At 44.3% G+C, this 25119-nt stretch overlaps 1 protein-coding gene across 1 annotated transcript in view; it reads left to right on the forward strand.

Annotated features, from left to right (window-relative positions):
- The window catches only part of epha5 (EPH receptor A5), a 99339-nt gene that overhangs the window by 49073 nt on the left and 25147 nt on the right, over positions 1 to 25119 (forward strand). The window contains exons 4-9 of the mRNA XM_080756551.1: positions 3736 to 3891; positions 4371 to 4721; positions 16629 to 16753; positions 20279 to 20368; positions 20592 to 20661; positions 21226 to 21328. Coding sequence (XP_080612677.1) covers positions 3736 to 3891; positions 4371 to 4721; positions 16629 to 16753; positions 20279 to 20368; positions 20592 to 20661; positions 21226 to 21328 — 895 coding nt within the window. The remainder of the gene's footprint in view (positions 1 to 3735; positions 3892 to 4370; positions 4722 to 16628; positions 16754 to 20278; positions 20369 to 20591; positions 20662 to 21225; positions 21329 to 25119) is intronic.

A 25119-nucleotide genomic window follows, 5' to 3' on the forward strand; every position in this document is an offset into this window, starting at 1 on the left:
GTCTTCAAGGTTCAAGTTTCAAGTTCTTTATTGATGTCCCCGGAGGGCAATTTGGTTTACAGCAGTTCGTAGTGGTTTGAAACGTAAAGGCAGTACAAAACAGCAACAGAGAGACATGTGACAACATAGCATGAGCACATCTGTGCAATTGAGAAAAAGGATAAGAAAATAAAAGTATAATAAAAAAGTAATAAATTCTGTATGAATAACAATGAATTTGTTGTTATAGTGTTATAGTGTACTGTATATATTTGTACAGTACAACAATCACGTATAAAGTGTCATCTTTGTTCCTTGTTCTTGTTTTCCTTTTTCTTTTTTTTTCTGTATGTATTTAGATATTTATTTTTTGCAGTAACTATGTTTTTGGACACTGACTTATTTGTGTATCACAAAGGTCAAATTAGCCTTCGTGAATTTGGGGGGGGGGTAAACATTTACCTCAAGAACAGATATACACTTAGTGTAATATCACTTACCGGTGTGTGCCGAATCTGCCGATATCTCATTTGTCTGACCAGTTAAAACACGTTTAACCCATTTTGGGGCTGGAACCCCTTTTGGTGTTAGCATTATGTTATGCTTTAGCTATTCAAAAATAGCAGATATACAAGCTCATAGCGCGCCACCGAGTGGCGCACTACAAGCTTGTAGGTCTGCTTTTTTTGAAAAATCGTAAAATGACTCTTTCAATACAGTATATATTCTTGTTTTTAACTCGGGTCTAAATAGGTTAAACCCATTTATAAGTGATTTATTTTCGTAGTTACTGGTACTAGCCTGGCGTTACGATGCCACTGCGCTGGGATAATCCGCCTCAGGGCGTATGCAATAGCGGCGGGGTGAAGGGTGGCTGCGCCAGGCTATACCGCCACTGCACTCAGGCTTTGTAAAAGAGCTGTATCATAATGTCCCCAGTCCTATTTCAGAAGCATAAAGAGCTGTATCATAATGTCCCCAGTCCTATTTCGGAAGCAAAATCGGTGCTGTCGGGCGGAAACGTTGTATGGCCAAAACAGTTTTTTATGATGATATATAATAGATGGATACTTTATTTGTCCTTTCGGAAATTTGTTTTGTGCACAGCAGTCATCAGGATATACATAAAACATGTGGAAACAAACAGATCACACAGTACATAGACAATAAAGAAACAATGCCAACAGAAGGCCACCAGTCATAGTTCCAGGAGGCATCACGTCACACTTTATGCACGGAACTGAGACGGGGCCTGCGTGTTCATAAGTCCTATACTTATGGGAACAAACGATCTTGAGGCCCTAGCCTGCAGGGAAGGTACCATGTAGTCATGTACCATGTGATGAAAATAGCCGATCTACGAACTTAAGATGCACTGCAATACGACTCATTGTGAGCTTCAGCTACTTTCACTACTTCTGCCTCTTGTATGATGGAAGTAGTATTAAATGACGGAAATACATTTGGAGATGCGAGGTTTCTGCCCGAAGGCGACAACATTCAGTGTTCTACATGAGTAACATCTTGTACTCCAAAAACCCTCCTCCCTGCTGGATGTATTCTGGAGAGGTGGCGAGTCGTGTGCGTGTGTGTGTGTGTGTGTGTGTGTGTGTGTGTGTGTGTGTGTGTGTGTGTGTATATGTGTGCGTGCGCACATGTGTTGTGAGATCCAGGACAGAGAGAGTATTTTTCAGACCTAATGTTCCGTGACAACGGACCAAGGTTCCGTCAAGGTGAATCAGAGCCAGGGCTGCCTAATAGCCAAGACACACACACACACACACACACACACCCTTACTCTACAGGCTCTGCCCCCTGCCACACATACACAGGCACCCATACATAAGCACAAAGCAGCATACACAAAAAAAGACAGTTGAAACACACTCTCCCCTCCTCTCTCTCTAACCCTTTAATGTGTGTGTCCACAGTACTACAAGGGGAATTTTATTACCGCCCGGACAGGCCCCATATAATTTGTCATAAACCACACAGGCGATATGGACATATTAATCTCCCCAATGAAAGTATGCTAATAGGAAGGTCAATATCCCATCAGCACCTCAGCCTCTTTACACAGAGCTCCGTGTGTGTGTGTGTGTGTGTGTGTGTGTGTGTGTGTGTGTGTGTGTGTGTGTGTGTGCACAACGGGACTAAGATGAAGAATGATAAGTCCAGTGATAGGTGGCCGTTACCATGGTGACGGGTTGTTGATGTATTCCAGTGTGTTAACATTCTCTGTGTGTGTCTTTGTGACCAAGTCTGTTTGTGTGTGCATGTGATGTGTGTAGGTAGGTTGGGGGGTGGGTAGGTAAGCATGTGCACATGCAGATACACTCAGTTGAAAGACAAAGGAGCCGACAACGACGCAAAGCACTGGCAGTGGTTCACATTGTATTATACAATTACAATATTCCACAGACCCAAACAGAATGCCTGCAGTAAGCATTAACATTTTAGGATGGGTTTGAGTGGTAAAAATGTTTTAACTTTCGGACACACAAAATGACAGAGGTGTTCCCTCTGGGTACTTTGTACAATTTATGTACAATGTCCTTAAAGGAAAACGTTTTGATTTCAACGTAAATCTCATTGTTATGAGATCGATAATATAGTTTGGCAGAAATACCAAAATGTTGAAATCATTTCATATCATCCGGCTTATTTATTAACCAACGGATTCAGGTTGAACATCTGTGAAGTGTCCCTTTATCACTAATACATGTAGGCCTATACTATTTGCCATATTTGCTATTTAAAAAAATATATATATTTGGAAACTTTAGCACAAAAGTCATTACTTTTGTTTGTGAAGCATTATCCACAGCATCTGTCCAGACAGACGGACATACGCTGTCTGTCTGTCTGGAGTAGGAACAGCTGCAGTAGCTGGCTGCCAGCGGTGTTGTTGTTTTTTAGCTGCCAGCGTCTTTCTGCCATTCTATGGTAAAGATAGAAGCTCCTCTTCATTCTATGGTAAAGATAGAAGCTCCTCTTCCCAACATCACACTTTCACACTTCAGCACCCTCGGCGCCCAGCTGTTTTTGCCCGACTACCCTACATGTGTGCACGGCCATCAATGTATGCTGTGTGAGAACGCTCTGGATATGATATCCCAAGCACTCCTCTGCTAAAAAAAAATGCTTTCCTGTTAGGGCTTTCACTTCTAGTCATTTTTACTAGCTCCCTAGTTTACTAGTCGACTAGTTGTTTAACCACCTATTATGTAAAAAGAAAAACATTTTTTTGGAAATAAATATTTGTACCTTTTAAAAACTGTGTACATTGGTGACTATAACTATAATCTACCTGATCATGAGGCCTACAAAATCTTTTTTTTCCCTTATCAACTAGTCAACTAGTACCAGCAAGGTCGACTAGTGGATTTACTAGTCGACTAGTTGCTTAATGCCCTATTTCCTGTGGACACAGAACCCTTAAAAGTACCTTTAGTAAAGGTTCAGTGTCTTGCTCAGTATCACTCCGTTTTTTCTTCAATAACGTAACTATGATTTCCTCTACCCTTTCTCTCTTCCCTTGCACCTCTCACACATCATCTTTCTTTCCGTCTCTTCTTCACAACTTCTCCTCTCCTCTCCTCACCTCCCTCTGCCATCTCCATCTCCCATTCTCACCTCTCCCACATTTCTTATCTACCAACCCTGACATCTTCCATATCTTTCATTTCTTTCTGCTCCACTATCTCGTCCCCAATCTCCTCCTCCTCCTCCTCCTCCTCCTCCTCCTCCTCACAGTCTGCAGAGCTGGCTTCTACCGCTCGGTCTTGCAGACGTCGTCCTGCAGTAAGTGCCCCCCCCACAGCCGGGCTCGACAGACAGGAGCCACAGCCTGTACCTGCGTGGAGGGATATTACAAGACCGACACGGACCCTCCCAATATGGCCTGCACACGTAAGTACTTCTGTGTATATACTGTACAATGTACATGCACACACGCAAGCACGAACACACACACACACACACACACACACACACACACCACCTATAAATGTAGAAACCCTCAACATTATAGAATATAACGATAACATCTTGATTGAAGCCAAATCTTTGATAGGAACTTTGTGTTGTTGTGAGCTTGTAGATCAGCTATTTTCACCAAAGACATTTGGTGTAAAAAGGAACAAAAAAGTAGGTCAAAGTATTGATGGGTTTAAGTGGTTAAATGTCTGAAAATACACATGAACAATAAGTCTATGAAGCTATCTATGAAATATGTGAAAACGTTCATCTGCAACACAGTGTGTGTATAGTGGGGGTCCTTGTGTCATCTCTCTCTCCGCTAAGGAGTCCTTGGTCTGGAAAAAAAAACACCCAAAAAAACACTGAAGACAAAAAAACCCAGCTATAAACAAAGTCCTCTGTTCTCACAGGCCCTCCGTCCGCGCCACGCAACGCCATCTCCAACGTCAACGAGACCAGCGTCTTCCTGGAGTGGTCCGTCCCCACGGAGACCGGCGGCAGGAAGGACGGGCGCTACAACATCCTGTGCCGGCGGGTCCTCCCGGAGGGCGGGGGCCGGGCGGGCGGCCTGGAGGAGTGCGGCCCCAACGTGCGCTTCCTGCCGCGGCGCGTGGGCCTGGCCAACACGTCGGTGATGGTGGCCGACCTGCAGTCTCACGCCAACTACAGCTTCCTGCTGGAGGCCGTCAACGGCGTGTCGGAGCTGGCCGGCGGCCACTCCAGGCAGTACGTGTCACTCAACGTGACCACCAATCAGGCAGGTAGGTCGATGTGACCTCAATGTGACCACCAATCAGGCAGGTAGGTCGGGTCAATGTGACCACCAATCAGGCAGGCAGTCGGGGTACGACGGCCGCTGGTTGGTTGGATGGACTGAGTTGACAGGACAGGATTTGTCGGCGCCATGATGTGTACGCTATCATCCTCCGCTTTTGTGTCTGCGATCCTGTGTTTGGAGTTATTTATTGCCAGTGATGTGCTGTGGTTTTTTTAACTAGAGATGAGCTATATTTATATACAGTGTGTATACTGTGTATATATATAAAGCTGTACCCCAACTGCCAACCCATTAACAATTTGTAGAGAAATACTTATTAAGCCTGGTTTATAGTTTGTCGTACAACAGTGTCATGTGCTGGAAATAGCAGATCTGCAAGCCTCACAATGTGCCGCGATGTGATGCTCTGTGATGTTGTAGATCTGCTGTTTTTGTCATACGATGGAACATAAATGAAGCATTAAGAATCCCAGTGCAAGGCGTCTTTAGGTAACTTACCCAGAGTCTCTGTTTGCCCTACCAACCATATTTGGATGTTCAACTTGGTTTGTGTCTGTTCTGCAGTACAGTATGCAGGTACAGTACAGCATACGCCAGTGGAAACCTTATGCGCAATGCATACAGGTACAGCTAGGCTCTGTCGGTAATATAATAATAAGCAGCAGGGGGAACTCGGATGTCTCATTGAGTACACAGTGAGGATTTCATTGTATCAACTGGATACATTTCCCATCACTAACGATTGCACATCCGCACAAAAAATATGTATAATCTCCTCTATCTTCACTTTGACTTAAATTGACGTTTTAAGATATTTTTGGGGGACTTTTTGCCTTCATCTATATATTACAGTAGACTGACTGGAAATGGGGGAGACAGAGAACGGGGGTGACACCCAGCAAACCTCCGTCTGGGTCCGGGGTCAGGCTGCTAGGTGCCCGGACCACTACCCTAGCCACACATGACATTTTAAAGACATTACGTGACGAAAAGAGATGATGTAGACTAGAGGTCGATCGGTCATTGTAGTCATCGAAACACTTTGCCTCACACACTCACCTGCTGAACCAATGGTTCTCCTGCTGAACCCACGTCTGGCGTTGTCAGACGGGTCGGAGACCTCTGCCCACAGATGCCTTTCTGACCCAGTTTTAGCAGTGAGGTTGTCACCAGTCTCTTGTCCTCTCTGCCCAATGTTGTGTCTCTCTCGTTCACACCTGTCTCTCCCCAACGTGGTTTCTCTCCATCACTCTCAGCTCTTGTCTTGTCTATCTCAATCAGGTGTGTGGACTGTCTACCTTTCCTTACAAATCACCACAAGACTTAAAGTAGTTTAAATATTTTGTTTTTAGTTACTCTTGTACATGTACAGTACCGTCTATGGCTGCCATTATCATTTCAGGTGTCTCGGCTAGTGCAATTCTTTTTTATTTTTCTCGATTTGACGACTTTTTTTTTTTTTTAATGCTACAGATGTGGCCTTTGTATTCACTTGTCCACAAAAGTGGATAACATGCAAACGGCATGACGAAACAGTAAGAACAAAAAGTTAATTTTACTCAGAGGCCCTTATGGCACTCTCACTCTCTCTCTCCATCTGGAGGACAGAGCGGAAAGAAAAACAGTCTCAGAGGAGACGATTTTATTTCTGTTTGTGGGACAGATGGTTCATTGACGATCATGGAATAGTAAGAAGTGGTAGTAGTTTGCGTGCGTGCGTGCGTGACAGGAAGAGGCAGATGGCATGTTGACAGTAGACATTAGACAACAATACTTGTGGCCCTGTTTAACCCTGCTGATGTCTCTGTGACTGCCAGTGGCACTCCGTCACTTGCATTCAGTATTTTGGGGGCCCGGCTTAAAGGTAGCCAGTCAATGGGCTCAACGGTGATTAAGAGATTAGATTAGATTAGTTTAGATTGCACTGCGTTAGCTGTCGCAGGCCGGATACAAATGTGTCAGTCTGCAAAGCTGCGTTTAGAGTCAGAGAGGGAGTGTTACTGAAACAGTCAAACTAAATATACTGCTGGAGCCACATCAAGACAACGCTCCCTTCTGTTTGTTGAGGGTGTTGGTGGAATAAGAATAGCTGCACACTAACGAGACTAAGATTCTAACAGCTGTGCTGCTCTTCACATCCAACCGACTGACATTTTGTCATCCTCTGTATGTCTATCCATAAACGGAAGCACGAGAGCCATAGGCTCACCAGAACCAGTGGGGTCCAGCCCGCAATCTGCTTATTACATTGTAAGAGACTTTGGGCTGTATTTTGCGTGTCTTAAGTACCAGGTCTTATTAACGGTACTTAACTTAAGACCTGGAGGCGTGACCAATGCCATTTGGCTAAAAGAGTGGCCAAAGAGCATTGACCACGCCTCCAGGTCTTAAGATAAGTAATAAGACCTGGTACTTAAGACACGCAAAATACAGCCCTTTGAGTGCAAGGTATGTTTGGCCTGTGGATGGCGCTAGAACAAAGATCACGCCTGAAGCCTAAGGGTAGTGCACTCCATGGCAAGATCAAATGATCTCCCCTAAACAAGATCTTATCTTGTGACTAAGATTATGATCCTTGTTTGGGAATAAAAGTATTGGAATGGACGACTAGTCGACTACTCAACCGACCGAGAAATACAGAGGCATCTTTGTGTTGCAAGTGTCAACGAATAACACAGCTGTGTTTATCTGTATAAACCTTTACCAAGCCGGAGAACATCATCAGCTTGACAATTATTATTGACCTGTTTACACCCTGGGCCTCAGTCCTACACACGGTTGTCCAGTTCAACCCCCGCTGCCACCAACACCAGTCTTCTGCTCTTGGCCACTGGGTGGGAACCCTACAGTAACACCAACAGTCCCCCACTGCAGGTCACTGGTCTCCCAGTATAGCAACTGTTGTCATGACATACTGTTATGATCAACCACTTGAACCCTAGAGTCCGACGCAGACATCTGGTGAAAATATAGCAGAAGTATAGGGTTTTAAATGGTTATTATCAATCATGTACATATAGGTCATGCTGGATACGTGCAGTATTACATTATTTACACTCTCAGATTTAACCCATTCAGGACGGAAAGCCCCTTTTGTGGTGTTTTACCCCTTCGGGGCGAGAACATATTTTGGGGTTCTTGTTGCTATGTACAGTGTATTGGCAGCGATGACGTTTTTTTATTAATATTTGAAAATGTTCATAAAACGTATAGTTCAGTATTTTTGAAGGCGTTTTCAGAATCTGCTAAATGTTAAATGAACAGAGGGCTTTGCTGTTGCATGGGTCAGTGCAATACATGGTACAGTTGCATGTGGAACTGTGCCTCCTACCTGCCTCCAGCCCCCCTGTTTGTGTATGAGTGAGAAAGTGTGTGCAAATGTGTTCGCAAGGAGAGGACAAATCCAGAGTTGGCATTATAGAGAGAGAGAGAGAGAGAGAGAGAGAGAGAGAGGGTCGAGAGATGGAGAGATGCAGAAAGAGGGGGCGAGAAGAGCATGCAGGCAGGATGTGTTGTTTGATGTGTGACAAGTGTCGTCCTCGATAAGGAACCCATGAGGCGGGTGATTTCACAGTGGCCCTGCGTGAAGCCCTGCCGAATTCACAGCCAAATCCTCAGCTCTTAAACTCTGGAGTGTGTGCAGATGTTGTGCACACACTCTGACGCTCTGCAGCCGCTCCGATGCACGGCTTTGTGTGTATGTCCGTTTTAGCACGGAATGTGCTCAAGCTGATTGGCCGAGCATAGAATGTACTGAATGTACATCATCATCATGATAAGAGGCACCTGCTCACTTTACACAAGTGTGATTAGTTTTTTTTTTACACTCTCTGAGTTACAGCCCCTTCCAGAGGTCCATTTGGTAACACTCTGAGTTACAGCCCCTTCCAGAGGTCCATCTGGTAACACTCTGAGTTACAGCCCCTTCCAGAGGTCCATTTGGTAACACTCTCTGAGTTACAGCCCCTTCCAGAGGTCCATTTGGTAACACTCTGAGTTACAGCCCCTTCCAGAGGTCCATTTGGTAACACTCTGAGTTACAGCCCCTTCCAGAGGTCCATTTGGTAACACTCTGAGTTACAGCCCCTTCCAGAGGTCCATTTGGTAACACTCTGAGTTACCGCCCCTTCCAGAGGTCCATTTGGTAACACTCTCTGAGTTACAGCCCCTTCCAGAGGTTCATTTGGTAACACTCTCTGAGTTACAGCCCCTTCCAGAGGTCCATTTGGTAACACTCTCTGAGTTACAGCCCCTTCCAGAGGTCCATTTGGTAACACTCTCTGAGTTACAGCCCCTTCCAGAGGCCCATCTGGTAACACTCTCTGAGTTACAGCCCCTTCCAGAGGTCCATTTGGTAACACTGAGTTACAGCCCCTTCCAGAGGTCCATTTGGTAACACTGAGTTACAGCCCCTTCCAGAGGCCCATTTGGTAACACTCTCTGAGTTACAGCCCCTTCCAGAGGTCCATTTGGTAACACACTCTGAGTTACAGCCCCTTCCAGCGGTCCATTTGGTAACACTCTCTGAGTTACAGCCCCTTCCAGAGGTCCATTTGGTAACACTCTGAGTTACAGCCCCTTCCAGAGGTCCATTTGGTAACACTCTGAGTTACAGCCCCTTCCAGAGGCCCATTTGGTAACACTCTCTGAGTTACAGCCCCTTCCAGCGGCCCATTTGGTAACACTCTCTGAGTTACAGCCCCTTCCAGAGGTCCATTTGGTAACATTTTAGGAAGAGGAGACATTGGCAAAAGGAGAGGAGAGGTGGTAGGAGGCAGACAGTGGAGTGGAGAGTAAAAAGAAGATATGGCAAAAATGGGAAGGGGGAATCCTGAGAGAAAATAAGCCATATGTAATCTCTTAGCCATGTTTACACCTTGCATTTAAACGTGGTCTGTATCTGGAATGGATATCTTATCTGGATGGGGAGAGAAACACATGTAAATGCAAGGTGTAAACGCCCGCAGCACACATCCCGTTATCAGACTGGGACCAGATTCTGCAGCGTGATTAGATCTCAGTCAAAGCCCAGCCCGGGTGTAAATGCAAGGGCAGGATCGGAAAGTTCATTATCCAGATAAGATCTCTAGATAGAGATCACATTTTAATGTAAGGTGGGGTCACACAGATGAGTCATAGAAACATCAATAAGCCTCTCTTCAAACTTCTCCATCCTATATAAAATTCTGGGCGGGAACCCCTTTTGGTGTTAGCATTATGCTATGCTTTAGCTATTGAAAAATAGCCGATCTACAAGCTCATAGCGCGCCACCGAGTGGCACGCTACGAGCTTGTAGGTCTGCTATTTTTTTTAAATCGAAGAACGACTGACATAGAAACATAGCTTTTTCAGAAAACTGTCAGGATGTAGAAGACATTTTTAGAATCTGATCTCAGGTCAGAATGGGTTAAAATTGCAGAGAGGGTGAGTCGGCGGACACAAACATAATATCCAGACTTGCGAGGCGTACCGTTGCTCCGATCCGCACAAAACTTGCCACAAACACTGTTCAGGGGTCTGCCTTGACAATAGTCACACACGGGGGGCCCTGTTGCTGCGGCAGTATTAACAGGAGTTTTTAACACTTTGAATGGCCATAACAATCGCTCCGATCAGTGCAATGTAGAAGCGTCAGGCCTGAATATCTAGTTTTTAAAAACCCCATCCTCAATGGAAGTACATTGGTAAATGGTAAATGGTTCATTTATATAGCGCCTTTATCCAAGGCGCTTTACATAGATTGTGCATTCACACACACATTCATACACCGATGGCGGCGGAAACCATGCACATTTTTAGGGGTTCAGTGTCTTGCTCAAGGACACTTTGACACTAACTCTGGGGGAGCCCGGGTTCGAACAGGCAACCTTGCGGTTACCATCCAGCCACTCTACCCCCTGAGCCACTGCTGCCACTGCCGCCCACATTGACCTATAACTGCAGGACTGTCCACATGGTTTCCCAATCCTGTATGTGGCTAGTGGTCATGAATGAACGCTGACTTCACTGAAGTGGGGCTTCTAGACCCCCACCCGTCCCCCTTCATCCTGGCTATGAGGACCACTAATAGTGGCCAACAACCCATCGCAACTACATATGCATGCATGCACGCACAGAATGCACATCAAGGGAAGGGCCTTGTAATTGTTTGTGCCCTCCGGGGGCCTCTGAGTTTGTAATCCATGCTTGCGTGACAATGTGCCCAAGCATTTCAGCCTTAAAGGTCCATCTGGTTCCATTTGTACTCTCTCCAAGATAAATGAACGCTGAGGGATTTTCATGGGTGACCGACCAGCCCTGAATTGGCCTTTGGGTAGGATTTAAGGACACTATCGGAGAGAAGGAAACACTCATTGAGATTCTCTGCACCCTGTGTGCACTAATAATATGCCAAGTTCCAATAACGGAACCGTCTGTAAATGGTCCCGGAGCAGCTTTCAAAGCTGCAGACCCCAAAAGACCTCTTAGCCTGATGAAAAAATATCCAACATATATTTTTCTTTCACGTTTTCCATGTCCAAGTTCTGATTTATTTATTTGTTCCTACTGGTTGACTGCTAATGATCCTTTGGCGGTGTGTGGAATGAATGCCGCGCAGCAAGCCAGCATGTCTGGAAGGCCTTGTATCTCCTGTCCCTCTACTGTATCTCCTGTCCCATGTGAATGAGCTCCTCCTGGACCATAACTGTAATAACCAGATGCACGGATATGTCCATGTCAGAATATCAGCCGGATCGGCGCTCAAAAACACATTATTATTGGCTGACAGCAGGCTGTATTTATCTGTGTTGAAGACGTGTATGTGACGTAGAACTCAGTGGGAGATTAAAGAAAGCGTCAGGAAAGGGGAGGGGGTGTGTGTGTGTGTGTGTGTGAGAGAGAGAGGGTTTTTGTGAGAACATTTGGGGGATAGGAGAACATTGTAGACTTATACGGCACTACAAGATCATCAGCACTCTAAATTGATTGATTTTTATTCTATTCTGTTCAGAGACACGATGGCTGTCTAACCATAGCCATCGCCTTTGAACAGAATCTAATAAGATTCTGTTAACATTCTGGCCTGTTTGATAGGTCCAGGGTGAATGTAGCTTGAATTTCTCGTAAAAATATCTACTACACTGCAGGCATTAAATGTCTGCAGTGTAGTAGAGATATATATTTTTAGTATAGATATACTGTAGATCATGGATGCAGTTTGCGGCTTAGTAGGAGCTAACATTTTTTGCTCCCACAGACCACAGTCACAGAACACAGTGGGGTGAAACACATTATTTGATCAGGCTTAAAATGGACAAAGCTAGCTTGGAGATCTGTTCTGTTCGACAAGCAACACCATCACCGTGTGATGTATTACAAAACAGTCATGATGCTCTAGGTGAGAATGAAATGGGTGAGCCCGGACAGTAAAAGGTCATATAAGCATGATGGCACAGAGGAAGAACCAGGGGCCATATCACAGAAACTGTATATCTTAATCACATATAGCCCTAGGATACTTCGTCATGCGATGAATCGCGTAAACGATCCGACTTATTGTATTGAGACAAATAAAGGTGGAAAGCTTGGAATTTGAAGACAGATTGGGTGTCGGGCTGTTGGCAAAAAGATGACAGTTTGATCTCAAGCGGTGTTGTGATCTGCTGCTAATGCTCTACATGGCAGCATGACTGCCGATCTGGCGCTATTAACAACTCCTTATCGCTGACATGTACCGCAAAACAGTGTCACTAATAATAAGTTGTTTACAAACCTCTCTCTCTCGCTCTCCCTCTCTCGCCTAAAGACTAATAAAACAGCCGGTTGAAGGACTGTATGGATTTGGCTGATGGCTCAGACAGATAGAGGCTTTTGAGAGGCTTAAGTTCCATCCTGTGATAGCATCGACTCTTATCTTGTTACTCTGGACACCTGCATTCGTCCGCTGAACAGCTTTTCACAATGATTTCCTGACCTTATGATGAGGCGGGACATGGCTCAGGTCCAGGTCGATGGGGAGGGGGGGGGGGGGGGAAGAGTCTCACACAAAGTTATTGGAAGAGACTCACTGTGTGTGTGTGTGTGTGTGTGTGTGTGTGTGTGTGTGTGTGTGTGTGTGTGTGTGTGTGTGTGCGCGTCAGTGTGTGTGTGTGCGCGTCAGTGTGTGTGTGCGTGGGCAAGTTTATAATTGGGCTTCCATGTTTTCGAGCTCTTGATTTGTTAATTAGTAGGAACAACACCCCGGACGCAAATGGAATCGTCTCAAAAAGACGTGTGATCACACCACCGTTACCGTTAATAAACGAGGAAGTGTTGCTGTCTCATGATGGCATTCTTACACACATCCATCCACACATTTAGTCTTTCTGGCCCCCTCTCTGTCTGTCTGTCTCTGTCTCTCTCTCTCTCTCTCTCTCTCTCTCTCTCTCTCTCTCTCTCTCTCTCTCTCTCAAACCAATTTTTCCTAAACGGAAAACAATATTGGGTACCAGTGATAAACTATGACAAATAATGAATCATAAAGGGGGTTCTCCTCCAAGCAATAATCGACAATAACAATAAGTATATTTGACTGACATTAAAGGCAAGGCAACTTTATTTATGCAGCACCTTTTTGGTGCAAGGCAATTCAGAGTGCTTTACAGAATAATAGCACGTGCAATCAGAGTGCAACAATGCACTTTACAAAGAAATGAGGATGTAATCAATCAATTCCGTAAAATTGATGAATCCAATTGATGGGACTGAAATTAGTTTTTAGAACATTTTCTTCTTATTTATGTTTGATAAATGGACGGCGTCTAATTCATGCATGTCTCGTTCTTGTGGGGAATTCTATTTACCTTGACTAACACTGGGTGCTGAATCCATCCACTTTGCGCTCTTGTCTGTCTGTCTGTCTCTCCAGCCTTTTTCCACTTCCCTCCCCTCCATGTCATCTGTCTTCTATCATAGCCTTCTCCTCTCTCCATCATGTCCGCCTCCATCTCTCAATTCTCTTGGTTCGCCTCGCTCTCTTCCACGCCTACAATCACTCATCAGACTGGTGTTTGACACTATGGGCCCTGTCTTGCGTGAGAGGCACTAAATCCATAATTTGAGGATTTAGCATTGCGTAAGAGGTGTTCCCCCGTAAAAAAAAAAAGCTATCTTGTACCCCAGCTAAATCCCTAAAACACCTCCGCTACCCGTGACATTATGCATAGGTGAGGTTTGGGGGCGTTACAATAATGACACCAACACCGTGCTACATGCCATTGCCTTTAAGAGAAGACTGCGCAATCCATTACCCATTATCCACCGTGCAATGTTGCCTTACACTATGGCCCATGGAAGTGCCGTGCCTCGCAGCCTTGGAATACATTTATGTTTGATACAGAGGGTTGTTTTGTGTGTCCAGTAGCTTATATCTACAGTATCATCAACTCAGAGTCCACGACCAACACAGTCTCAATCGCAATAAAGCAGGGACTTCGTGCTGCCCGCTCTCTCTCTCTCTCTCTCTCTCTCTCTCTCTCTCTCTCTCTCTCCGTGCTGTCTCCGTGCTGTCTCCGTTCTCGACTGTCACTTTGCACACTGCAAGCTACATTTAATTTTAAAAAAAATCACACCCTAGTGAAGTGAGGGGCACTCTTATCATCGTACATCATCATGCATCATCTCATACTGGCCAATCAGAATGCCTGTTGCCACACATTTACGTCATGTTTGGCGGACCTAATTTCTCCTTTCATTGGCAATGGCAAATATTGAGACGTGTGGGGTCAGAAGCTGTATATAGGAGGAGCTAGCGCCCCTCAAAAAAGGATAGGAAGGACATTGTCGCATATCCACTGGAGTGAATGTTTTTACGCCATGACGACAGCAATACATTTGGCTTTTCTGTACCTCTCTTTAGTCTCGAGTCACTTTGATATTAATCAAACGCAGAGGAAGGCAGGGGTTGAGCAGATGGAAAGGCTTATTAAGCAGACGGAGAGGAAACCATGCAATGCACCAAGCTGCTCAAGCGTTAAGTGTCTTGATCAGGAAAACTTCAACATGCAGTCATGGGAGGACCTTGGGATCATTGGCTGCTCCACCTCCTGAGCCACTGCCTCTTAAGAAATACAGTTTGTGCCGAGGTCACTGGTCTGGGTTTCAATCCAGTGTCCTAACCGTCTGTAATACTCTGTATGGATACAAAAGAGGACTTGAGAACGGATCACTTCACAAAGAGGAATAGGTGAAGAGAGCAGCAAGGCAACTCTTTCTCGTCTGTCTGTGTGTGTGTGTGTGTGTGTGTGTGTGTGTGTGTGTGTGTGTGTGTGTGTGTGTGCGTGTGCGTGCGCAGGATTCTGTCTGTCTCGTGTTTCGGGCTTTTAAGATGATGGTGATTACAGGGCTGTGTGCAGCCTGTCCACTCAGGATACTGTTACTCTGTTTGTAGCACTGCTCTATTCCCCCATGAGCTCTGCTGAGACTATTGAAATCTAAACGGTGTGTGGGTCTCTCTCTTTCTCTCTCTCTCTCTCACACACACACACACAGTGTCACACAAACAACAGATGTGCATAATCATACTCTACATACCTACAATAAATGTGTGCATTTGTGTACATGCTTTCATGAACATAGAGACACACATTCACGAACACTCATGCAGGAACATAATTATAGTCAGGAAAGGACACACACACACACACACACACACACACACACACACACACACTCACGTACGCACGCGCACATACAGTACTGTACTGTATGTATGTGAGGTATTAGGTTGTCGCCTTAGGGAGCGTTTTCGCTGGTTAAAAGCTCTTTATATGACAGAGAGTCTCCAACTGGTCCTCTGGGAGACGCACCAGCGGTTCGGGTTACGTCAAGATGGCCCGATGATGGATGCACACTCATTAATTTGACAGCGAGGCGATGCCAACCTGTCCTCGCTACACAGTACAATCCACAATGTCCATTTAACTCTGTGAGCGTAACGCTGTTGACCAAGTGTTTAGTCAGTTGTTTTCCCCTCTCTTGATTTAGTTCGTCCTCTTGTCGTCCTCCTCTGGATGTCGCCGGTCCATTATGCCATCCTACAAAAGGAAAGGCACTGTGAGAGAGAGTCGGACATTGATAAGAAAGCTATGCTAAAACATGAGTCCTACTGTATACTACAGGACCCTCTTTGACTGCGCTGCCTGTGCATATTGTGTGCACGGCTATCACAGCTTTGCCAGCAGTCTCTAATTTAAGCGCAGCAAAGATTATCCGAGTATTGATTTTATTGTCCCTTCTCAATGTTTTTGGTTGGGGACCCCCGGAAATGCTTTGGCCATGTCTCGCGACCCCCTGCCCCGCTCCTCCTCCCCGCCCCCAATACAAACTGACTGGAGAAATGACCTTAATAGAAAATATATCATAAATGAATACTGAAATCAGATATAAGTATTATTATATATAAGGAAAGTTTATGCATGTACTCTGTGTACTATGTAAACTCTTTTCCATTTTCCAGCCATTCAGTTGCATTTCTTTTTCTTTTTATAATTTGGGGACCCCCCAAAATAATTTGGGGTACGCAACCATTTTTATGGTACGCAACCATTGCGGTTGAAAATTAAATGCAGAAAGATATTTTGGGTTTACTGGCTGGATTTAGGTAATCCCCTTCTGTGTAATCACAGTTTATTGTGGCGTTACATCTCAATCAAATGGAATGAATGAAATGGAATGAAAATAAGGATTGCCCTGGCTTGCATCACACTTTTACATTATTACTGGGATTTCACTCTGTGCCAGGTTGTTTGCTTACTGTCGAAATCTCTTTGGTGTGTGTGTGTGTGTGTGTGTGTGTGTGTGTGTGTGTGTGTGTGTGTGTGTGCATGTGTGTGTGTGTGTGTGTGTGTGTGTGTGTGTGTGTGTGTGCAGCCCCCTCGCCAGTCAGCGTGGTGAGGAAAGGTCACGTGGGGAAGAACAGCATCGCCGTTTCATGGGCGGAACCTGACAGACCCAACGGCATCATCCTGGAGTACGAGATCAAGTACTTTGAAAAGGTAATAGTAATACTTCATTCCTCATTCCGCTATCTCAGTTATTTTGATGTCGCGTCTCTATTTGCGAGCGCTTGGCCCCTTTCATCGCCGTCTTGACACCACCACCTCGTGCAGCGATGTGATGTGTGTTGATGAGTTGCATATCGCGTGTGCGTCAGGCTGCCAAGATTAAAAACACACGCATTTGGAAAGGCTGTTCTTGAGGTGTCGTACGCAGACATAACGGTAAGGAGAAAGACAACAGTGGTGAGAGGGATGGGCTGCATTTGAACCAACATGCTCTACCTTACAGATTGTTTGAAAATATGTTTCATCCATTAAAATATAAGTCCCAAGATTGGCTGCCTCAACAACACGATTATAGGTTTTTGTATTTCGTCCTCCCTTTGAATATCAAAGATACAAAACGACTGAAAAACCAGATAACCGCCGTATGTCGGCATAGAAATAAGATTGTTATGATATTGGGGAAACAATTCGAGCCCAGTCACACAAAACAAAGAAGGCCTTTGATAAAGAGCTGTGTGGGTGTGGCAGCTTATTGTGTTACTTACTCCCATACACGACTCAGTTAACAGATAGATATACTGCACCTTGAAGGGGGCTTTAGACAGGTGTGGGCTTCTTTAAAGGACCACTTCACCACTTTTCAACCTATCTTCATACTGTATAATAGGTCCTCACTAATAATCATCGGTCTGTCTGTGTCTCATAGGAGAGTGTGGGCAGTTCAGAAACCGTCTTCCAGTGACATCATCGATACAAGCTAATAAAAACTGGAGGCTTTCTAGTCCTGAGAAGTTGCAATGCGAAAATGGAAGCCATCGTTCTCACGATAATGAAAATCTAAACATTTTTGTAAAAAAATTCTTGTTAATGACGGTTTCTAAACTGCCCTCCTATGAGACACAGACTGAGTAGAAAATAATCGTGCCGTTTTATCATGATTATTAGTGAGGACCTTATTAACCTCAGGAAAAGTGGTGAAGTTGTCCTTTAACCCATTTTGACCTGATTTTGTAGATCTGCTATTTTTCAATAGCTAAAGCATAACATCATGCTAACACCAAAAGGGGTTCCGGCCCAAAATGGGTTAAGATTAGTGCCATGCTATGTTGAAACTACTGTACAGAGGAGGACTAACGAAAGGTCCTCGTATCACTTCAAAGCTGCATTAAAATGTTCCCCACAGCCGAGCATTATGTAGCAGCGTGTGGCCCGGGTATTTATCATTATGATACAACTGTCACACAGGTCGCATCAGGACACAATTAAATACAGGTCTCTAACACTTTTTTTGAGCCAGATTAATCAAAATAAGCCCTCAAAGATAAAACATACTGTATGCACGCACACGCGCAACACACACCCATAGGGAAGCTTGGTGGTGGAACGTGTGCCTATACAGCAGATAGCGAAGTCCATACTGTGTTAAGCAATAAAGCCCAATTTATAGCATATCTATAAGCTCTAGATTTGCAAGCCTGTAGATCAGCTATTTTTCAGGTTTTTTCCATAAACTAAGCATTTACTAAAACCCGTATACTGAAAGAAACGGACAGGGTTTAGTCAGATTTCAAGACACACTCACTAGTCTATCCTAGGGCAGCAGAGTAGGACGATGTTGAAATCGGGGTTCGGGGTGGAAAGGACGGTATGGAAAAACCCTTACGGTTTTGTAACAACTGCCAGCCCAGACAAAAGGCTGCAGAATACTAAACTAAACTAAAAGTGGTGAGGTCATGAGAACAAAATGATGTAACAGTGACAGCTTAACTCACTGTCTACCTGCTGTAACTAAACACTGGCCGACAGTGGCCGTGTTCAATTAACTCAAAAATAATAGAAGTCTGCACTCTGTAAAAAGCTCCCATACCAGTCGAGGCTTTATTGTAGATTAACGTTTTTTGAAGTGTTTTTTTCTATACGTGATCAATGAACTGCCTTGCTCAAAGGGACAGCGGAGTGTCTTTCCCACATTTAACGTGTGTAAAGAAATACACTTCCATAAGGATTTTTTTTTTGTATTTATAGTATAAATAATACTTCTTCTACATGTATAAAGTGGCATTTAGAACCTATTTTTATCCTCAACTCAGACATCAGGGCTCCAACATGAGTGTATCGGTTACTTTGTTTCACTTCTTGAATTCTCCGTCCAGTAAATGGGGAGATATCGGTGAGATCACGGGGCAGAAAATACAGTTTTTTAACCCAGGCCGGAGTATTTAAGCTCAGCGATGTAATGCTTCTCCCATCTCTCCTCTCCTCTCCTCTCCTCTCCTCTCCTCTCCTCTCCTCTCCTCTCCTCTCCTCTCCTCTCCTCTCCTCTCCTCTCCTCTCCTCTCCTCTCCTCTCCTCTTTCATTCCCTCTTGTTCGTTCTCCGTTCTCTTCGTGTCCTGGAAGGTCAGATGGGTGGTATACAGGAGAGACTAGGAGAGTTGTGGTCAGTGGTTAGCTAATGGCTTTAGGCTAATGGAGGGGGCATTTAGCAGTGTCTCAACCTCATGCGGTTGGAGTTGGCGAAACTGATCCTTAGACACACGCATGTGCGCACGCGCGTGCCAATGCACACACACACACACACACACACACAGACCTCGTAAATACATTCACTTTGTCTTATTCATTTGTTAATACACACAAACGCATGTGCGCACATATATATTCACGCAAAGACAAATATGAAATATCTCTTCAACACACTTTTTTGTATAGCTTTGGCAGATGCAGGCTTTAAGAAAGATATTGAAAGAGCCTATCACTGATCTGCATGCTACTCAGTCATTTTTTTATTCCGTATATAATACAGAGACACAGTTTGCAGAATGACTGCAGAAACACACTGTCAGGTAAACTAATTGTCATGATAGTGTAAACTCCATACACATTCTCTATTACTCTGTCAACAGTGCAGCGTTTATTGATTGTGCTTACTGACTTCTGTAAAATGTATTGAATAATGAATGTACAGTACGTGCGTGTGTGCGTGCGCGAGCGTTTTGATGAATGGATGCTGCTCCAGTGTGCGGTGAAGTCTGGAATCCATTGGCAATCTCATGGAATGTATCTTCCTGTCTGTTTCTACCGCTCAATTCAATATTTTAAATGTTCTATGGCAAACTATGAAAACTACTATCAATACAGTGAATTGTTTCTCTGTCCCCGCATGCTTAATATTTTGCTTTCACCCCACCCCTCTCTCTGTCTCACTCTCATTTTTGTACTGTACAGTTATATACAGTCTCACATTTGCCATTGACAAATGGCATTAAATGCCATTGACAATGCAAGCAAGTCGGCTAACCAATCACATACATTCAGTTGTCGTCTTACATGACCATGGTGAAAAGATGAGTTTTTTAAACATTGTATCATGGTTAAAAGATAATAACGTAATTCATTCATGAAGAATATATTCATTTTTTTATTGGATGATGTACGACGACAAGAGCGCCCCTCACTTCACACGGGTGTGATTTTTTTCTTTTTGTTCAACATCTCTCTCTCTCTCTCCTCTGCAGGAGCAGGACTCCAGTTACACCATCATCAAATCCACAAAGACAGAGATGGTGGTGGACAGCTTGAAGCCTTCCTCAGCTTATATCTTCCAGGTCAGAAAACGGAGGGAAAGATATTTATATTCGGTTGTCTGCACCAATTGTGTTTTCAAAATATCTACTGTCTGTCTGTCTGTCTGTCTGTCTGTCTGTCTGTCTGTCTGTCTGTCTGTCTGTCATATGAGATCATTTGAAACATTATCTAAGTTTTGTTTTACAGTAATAATGGTCATAGTGCAGCACTATTTACTATTATACTGTTATTTACATATTCCAGGTAAGGGCGAGGACTTCAGCGGGATACGGAGCCTTCAGTCGACGGTTCGAGTTCCAAACAAGCCCTTACTGTAAGTACAACCTGAGAGAGAGAGAGAGAGAGAGAGAGAGAGAGAGAGAGAGATACAGTAGATAGATAGATATAGATAGATAACCCTATCGCAATAGCAAATGACGCTGATCCGCCCCTCAGTCATCACTGGACAATAATGTACCGTAATCTGGACGGAGACATAGAACACTGAAATGGAAACAACATCACTTTAGCAGTGGTTTTGTCCACTCTGAATTTATCTTTCAAGAAGCCCAAGGACGCTTTCCAATACAGAAAAATAAACAAACAAATGAATTGCCAAAAGCCTGAGTAACCAAATGTCTCTTCAGTGCAGACTTCTAAAGTCCAATGTTGGTGTCTGGTGTCTCTCCAAGGCGAGAGAGTTCCATAGGGCAGGGGCTGCCACATAGAAGGCTCTATCGCCGAGGGTCCGCTTTTTGATGATGATGATGTTTTGTCTTTACCTGTATGTCGTGTTGCATGCTACTATTTCGTAGGTGTCGAAACGGGCTGTGAAAACAAATATCCCTCTGAATATTGTGTATTCTCTATCTAACCTCTTCATCTTTTAACTCAACAGTAGCTGCCTCCAGTGAGCGCACCCAGGTGTCCGTCGTAGCGGTTTCTATTACATTGGCGCTGGTCTTGATGGCATTGGTTGCTGGATTTCTGCTTAGCGGACGGTAGGACGCACGCACGCACACACACGCGCGCGCACACACACACACACACACACACACACACACACATGCACGCACAGTCGCACCACATGGCTTGCAGTGCCACAATAACGAGACACTCCCTTTGCATCACTCTGGTACAGAGTTTGTAACGATGAATTACAATTATAGCACTTCAAAGCAATCCTGATGCGATAAAAACATTAGCATTAAGGCTTGTTTTTGTTTTCCCACCCACAATTTGAGAACTGCTATTTTTGGTTGATGCCCTCTTCTCGTGCCTGCGTGCGTGCGTGCGTGCGCGGTGTGTGTGTGTGTGTGTGTGTGTGTGTGTGTGTGTGTGTGTGCGTGCGTGCGTGTGCGCATGTTTAATTTCATTAGTATGTGTTGTTGTGAACAAATTTCATAGTTATCTGCCCCTTAGATTTGTGTGATATCGTGTGTGCAAGGGGATCTTGCGTGTAATTGGAAATGGTGATCGTTAGAGTGACACAAGATAAGCAGTGGGTTCATCAGAATTATTACGGTTCATCCTGTCTTGTTTGGACCTAAAGTGTTGAACGGATGGGACAGAACAACAATACTATCCTTAACCCATTTAGACCGTAGGACGATTCTACAAATGCCTTCTAAATCCTAACAGTCTGTTTCTGTCAGTCGTTCTCAAAGTCGTTTTCATGTCAAGGACGCCCAAAAATATATATAATTGGCCGCCGACCCCCATCTGAAAATCTGTTGTTCCTCCAGGGACCCCCAGAAGCAAAGACTCCTGGACTAAGAACCAAAAAGAACTGAACCGGCTCCCATTGGGAACCAACGGGTGGGAAAGGGGTCAGTGAGTCACTAGAGGGTCTCAACAGAGGGTCCATTCTCTTTGTCTAGTCATTATGCTGTAGTGTACACACTACACAGTCATCAGTCGGCAAACAAAAGCCTTGAGCCTGCCCTGAACCACACTGACCGGCAGTCCCCTGATTCAGGTCACATTGTTCAGTGTACTGATGCATCACTGCGCTGTTGAAATAAAATAAAAACGCATCACACATCCATTGAGAAACACACCCTTACAATTTTTATTATATCGCTTTTCTAGCAGCTAGAAAACGCATATTAATAAGTATTACAAGTGTTCATTGTGTACCCGGGTGTTCTGCCTCGCAGTAATCCATAAAGGCATGCCGTATACAGTATGGGTTCACAATATCAGACTTTAATAAGCCTTCCTTTGACTCTTTGATTCAACTCTCTCGTCTTTGGGGAGTCCGGGTCATGTTTGTTGGCCATGTTCTATCATATTTGTCTTTTTATTATTTCATTTAGTTATTTTGGGGTCTTTGTGGCTAGCTGTGTGTAATTTAAACTGCACTGTGAAATTGTGCACAAATTGAACCAAATGGTCCATTTTACTGCATGTCGTCACTGTCGGGCAGAAACCTTGTAGCTCCATATTTCAACCTTTTAGTCCTTTCGTAAAGTAATGCCCTCCTTTGTCATACTATAGTGTCGCACAAAAGTAGCAAAGATTGCCGACGCTTGGCAAAGCGACGCCTTGTGAGCTTTCAGATCTGCAATGTTTGAGAAATCGTGAAAGTGGTTACGTGTGTGTCTTGTCCCCCCCCCCCCTGGGTTTACATATTGAACCAATGAAAAGTATTAATACGAGCTTGTACTCTATATTAATTACAATGGACTGGAACAGTGGAACGATCAGATTATAACAGTGGGTCATGGTTTTGTTTCATTTCCTGAACGGTAACAGTTGTGAACATGTGAGGTTTTCCACCCGACAGTGAGGATGTGTTGCATGCCAGGCCAGCGTGTTGTGAACATGTGAGGTTTTCCACCCGACAGTGAGGATGTGTTGCATGCCAGCGTGTTGTGAACATGTGAGGTTGTCCACCCGACAGTGAGGATGTGTTGCATGCCAGCGTGTTGTGAACATGTGAGGTTGTCCACCCGACAGTGAGGATGTGTTGCATGCCAGCGTGTTGTGAACATGTGAGGTTTTCCACCCGACAGTGAGGATGTGTTGCATGCCAGCGTGTTGTGAACATGTGAGGTTTTCCACCAGACAGTGAGGATGTGTTGCATGCCAGTGTGTTGTGAACATGTGAGGTTGTCCACCCGACAGTGAGGATGTGTTGCATGCCAGCGTGTTTGCTTTGTGCTGCATTAGTGCTGACACTCTGCATTGCCATGACTTCAGGTCACATGACCTCTGCCTGACCTGGCTTTTAAACACGCTATAGAGCCAATAGAGCCAATGTGCAGAATCATCAGCCTGTCACAGTCACACATGCACGTGCGTGTGCACACACACACACACACACTACAGACATTTTCAGAGACTCATGCATAGACTCATGGCGCCTAAGCACCTGTGTGTGCGTGCACACACACACACACACACACACACACTGCCCTCTATCGATCAGGGTTAAAGCCACAATCCGTAAGTTTTGTATCGCACCCAAGACTCCTTCATTCCTCAATGGAGGAGTAGGGAGGCCTATTTACCTATAACATAGTGCAGGGCTTCTCAAAGTGGGTGCCGTGGTTTTAAAGGAACCAAATATGTCTGGTGTGAAAGTGCCCTTAGACCCTCTAAACGTAGTAAAACGGACCTGAGTTCAACTCTACTTGGTGTGATGTTTATGTAGCCACCAGTACACCAAGTCTCACCAAGCTCACAATATGTCAGCTATTTTTGGTGGATGTCCCCCCCCCCCAATGCTGGGGGTTTAAATGGTATAAAAGTATAAAAGTTATTTTCAGTCTGTCCTAATGGAAACAAATATTCTCTCCAGTTTTCCTCGTGACATACTGTATCTTTTTTTTTTAAAGTGTTACATATTTACCTACCGACGTATGACAAAAGCTGCTATCAAGTGTGACCGTTTCTGATGTTCAATTTGTGAAAGCAGGGAATCATAGCTTCAAATTGACATATTGGTTGTTCAGTTTGACCCACCAGTTTTGGAGATATAATGTAATTAATGTACCGGTAATGTCTTGCAGAAAACAGCAAGTTGAGAAAGGTTCACTTCTGTGGACTCTAGCATATTACACCTAGCTACAGTTTAAGCATTTCATTCTTAATTACATGTCGATTTAAAAAAAAAACAGTGTTTCTCCTCTCCTGAACAGTTAGTCTTGCCGCCATGACTGTACAGTATCTGTATCAAAAAGAGTCGCAAGTAATTAACAGGGGTTACCTGAGCCCCAAATGTTTGAGAACCACTCACATAGTCTACCACACAGAGTGGTTAAAATAACGCTTTGTTCATCGAAATGAGCCCCGGATTTCAGCTTTAAGGACAGTACAGTACATTGTTCTTTGACGAGTCAGCATTCTTGGTTACATGCAAGGACCGCATGAACTCCATAGATACTGTATATATTTCAGTGTAATTACCATGGCAAAAGGCCTCTGTTTCATCAGCAGCGCTTACAAGAACGTAGTGGTTCATTCATGTTCTTACATTATACTCATACTCATACAGTGGTGACTCCATACACCTGCAGGGTTCCATTTACTGGGGGATATGTTTTATCTACAATAACATGGATATTCTTTTGGGGAATGTAGGGATATGGTTATGTTTGATATGTGTATAACCCACAATTTTGGTAATTATTACAAATTTGCCCAAAATAGGCACAACAGACAGGGTTCATCTTGGTTTCATCTATTTTTTTTATTCAGATCTACTCGCGATCCTATGCGTTGTGAGCTTGTAGATAGGTTATTTTTTGCAATTTGTTTCCCCCCCCCCCCACCCCCCCTCCCTTTT

The sequence above is a fragment of the Protomyctophum bolini genome (assembly GCF_963924005.1).
Source record: "Protomyctophum bolini genome assembly, chromosome: 22".
Lineage (NCBI taxonomy): Eukaryota > Metazoa > Chordata > Actinopteri > Myctophiformes > Myctophidae > Protomyctophum > Protomyctophum bolini.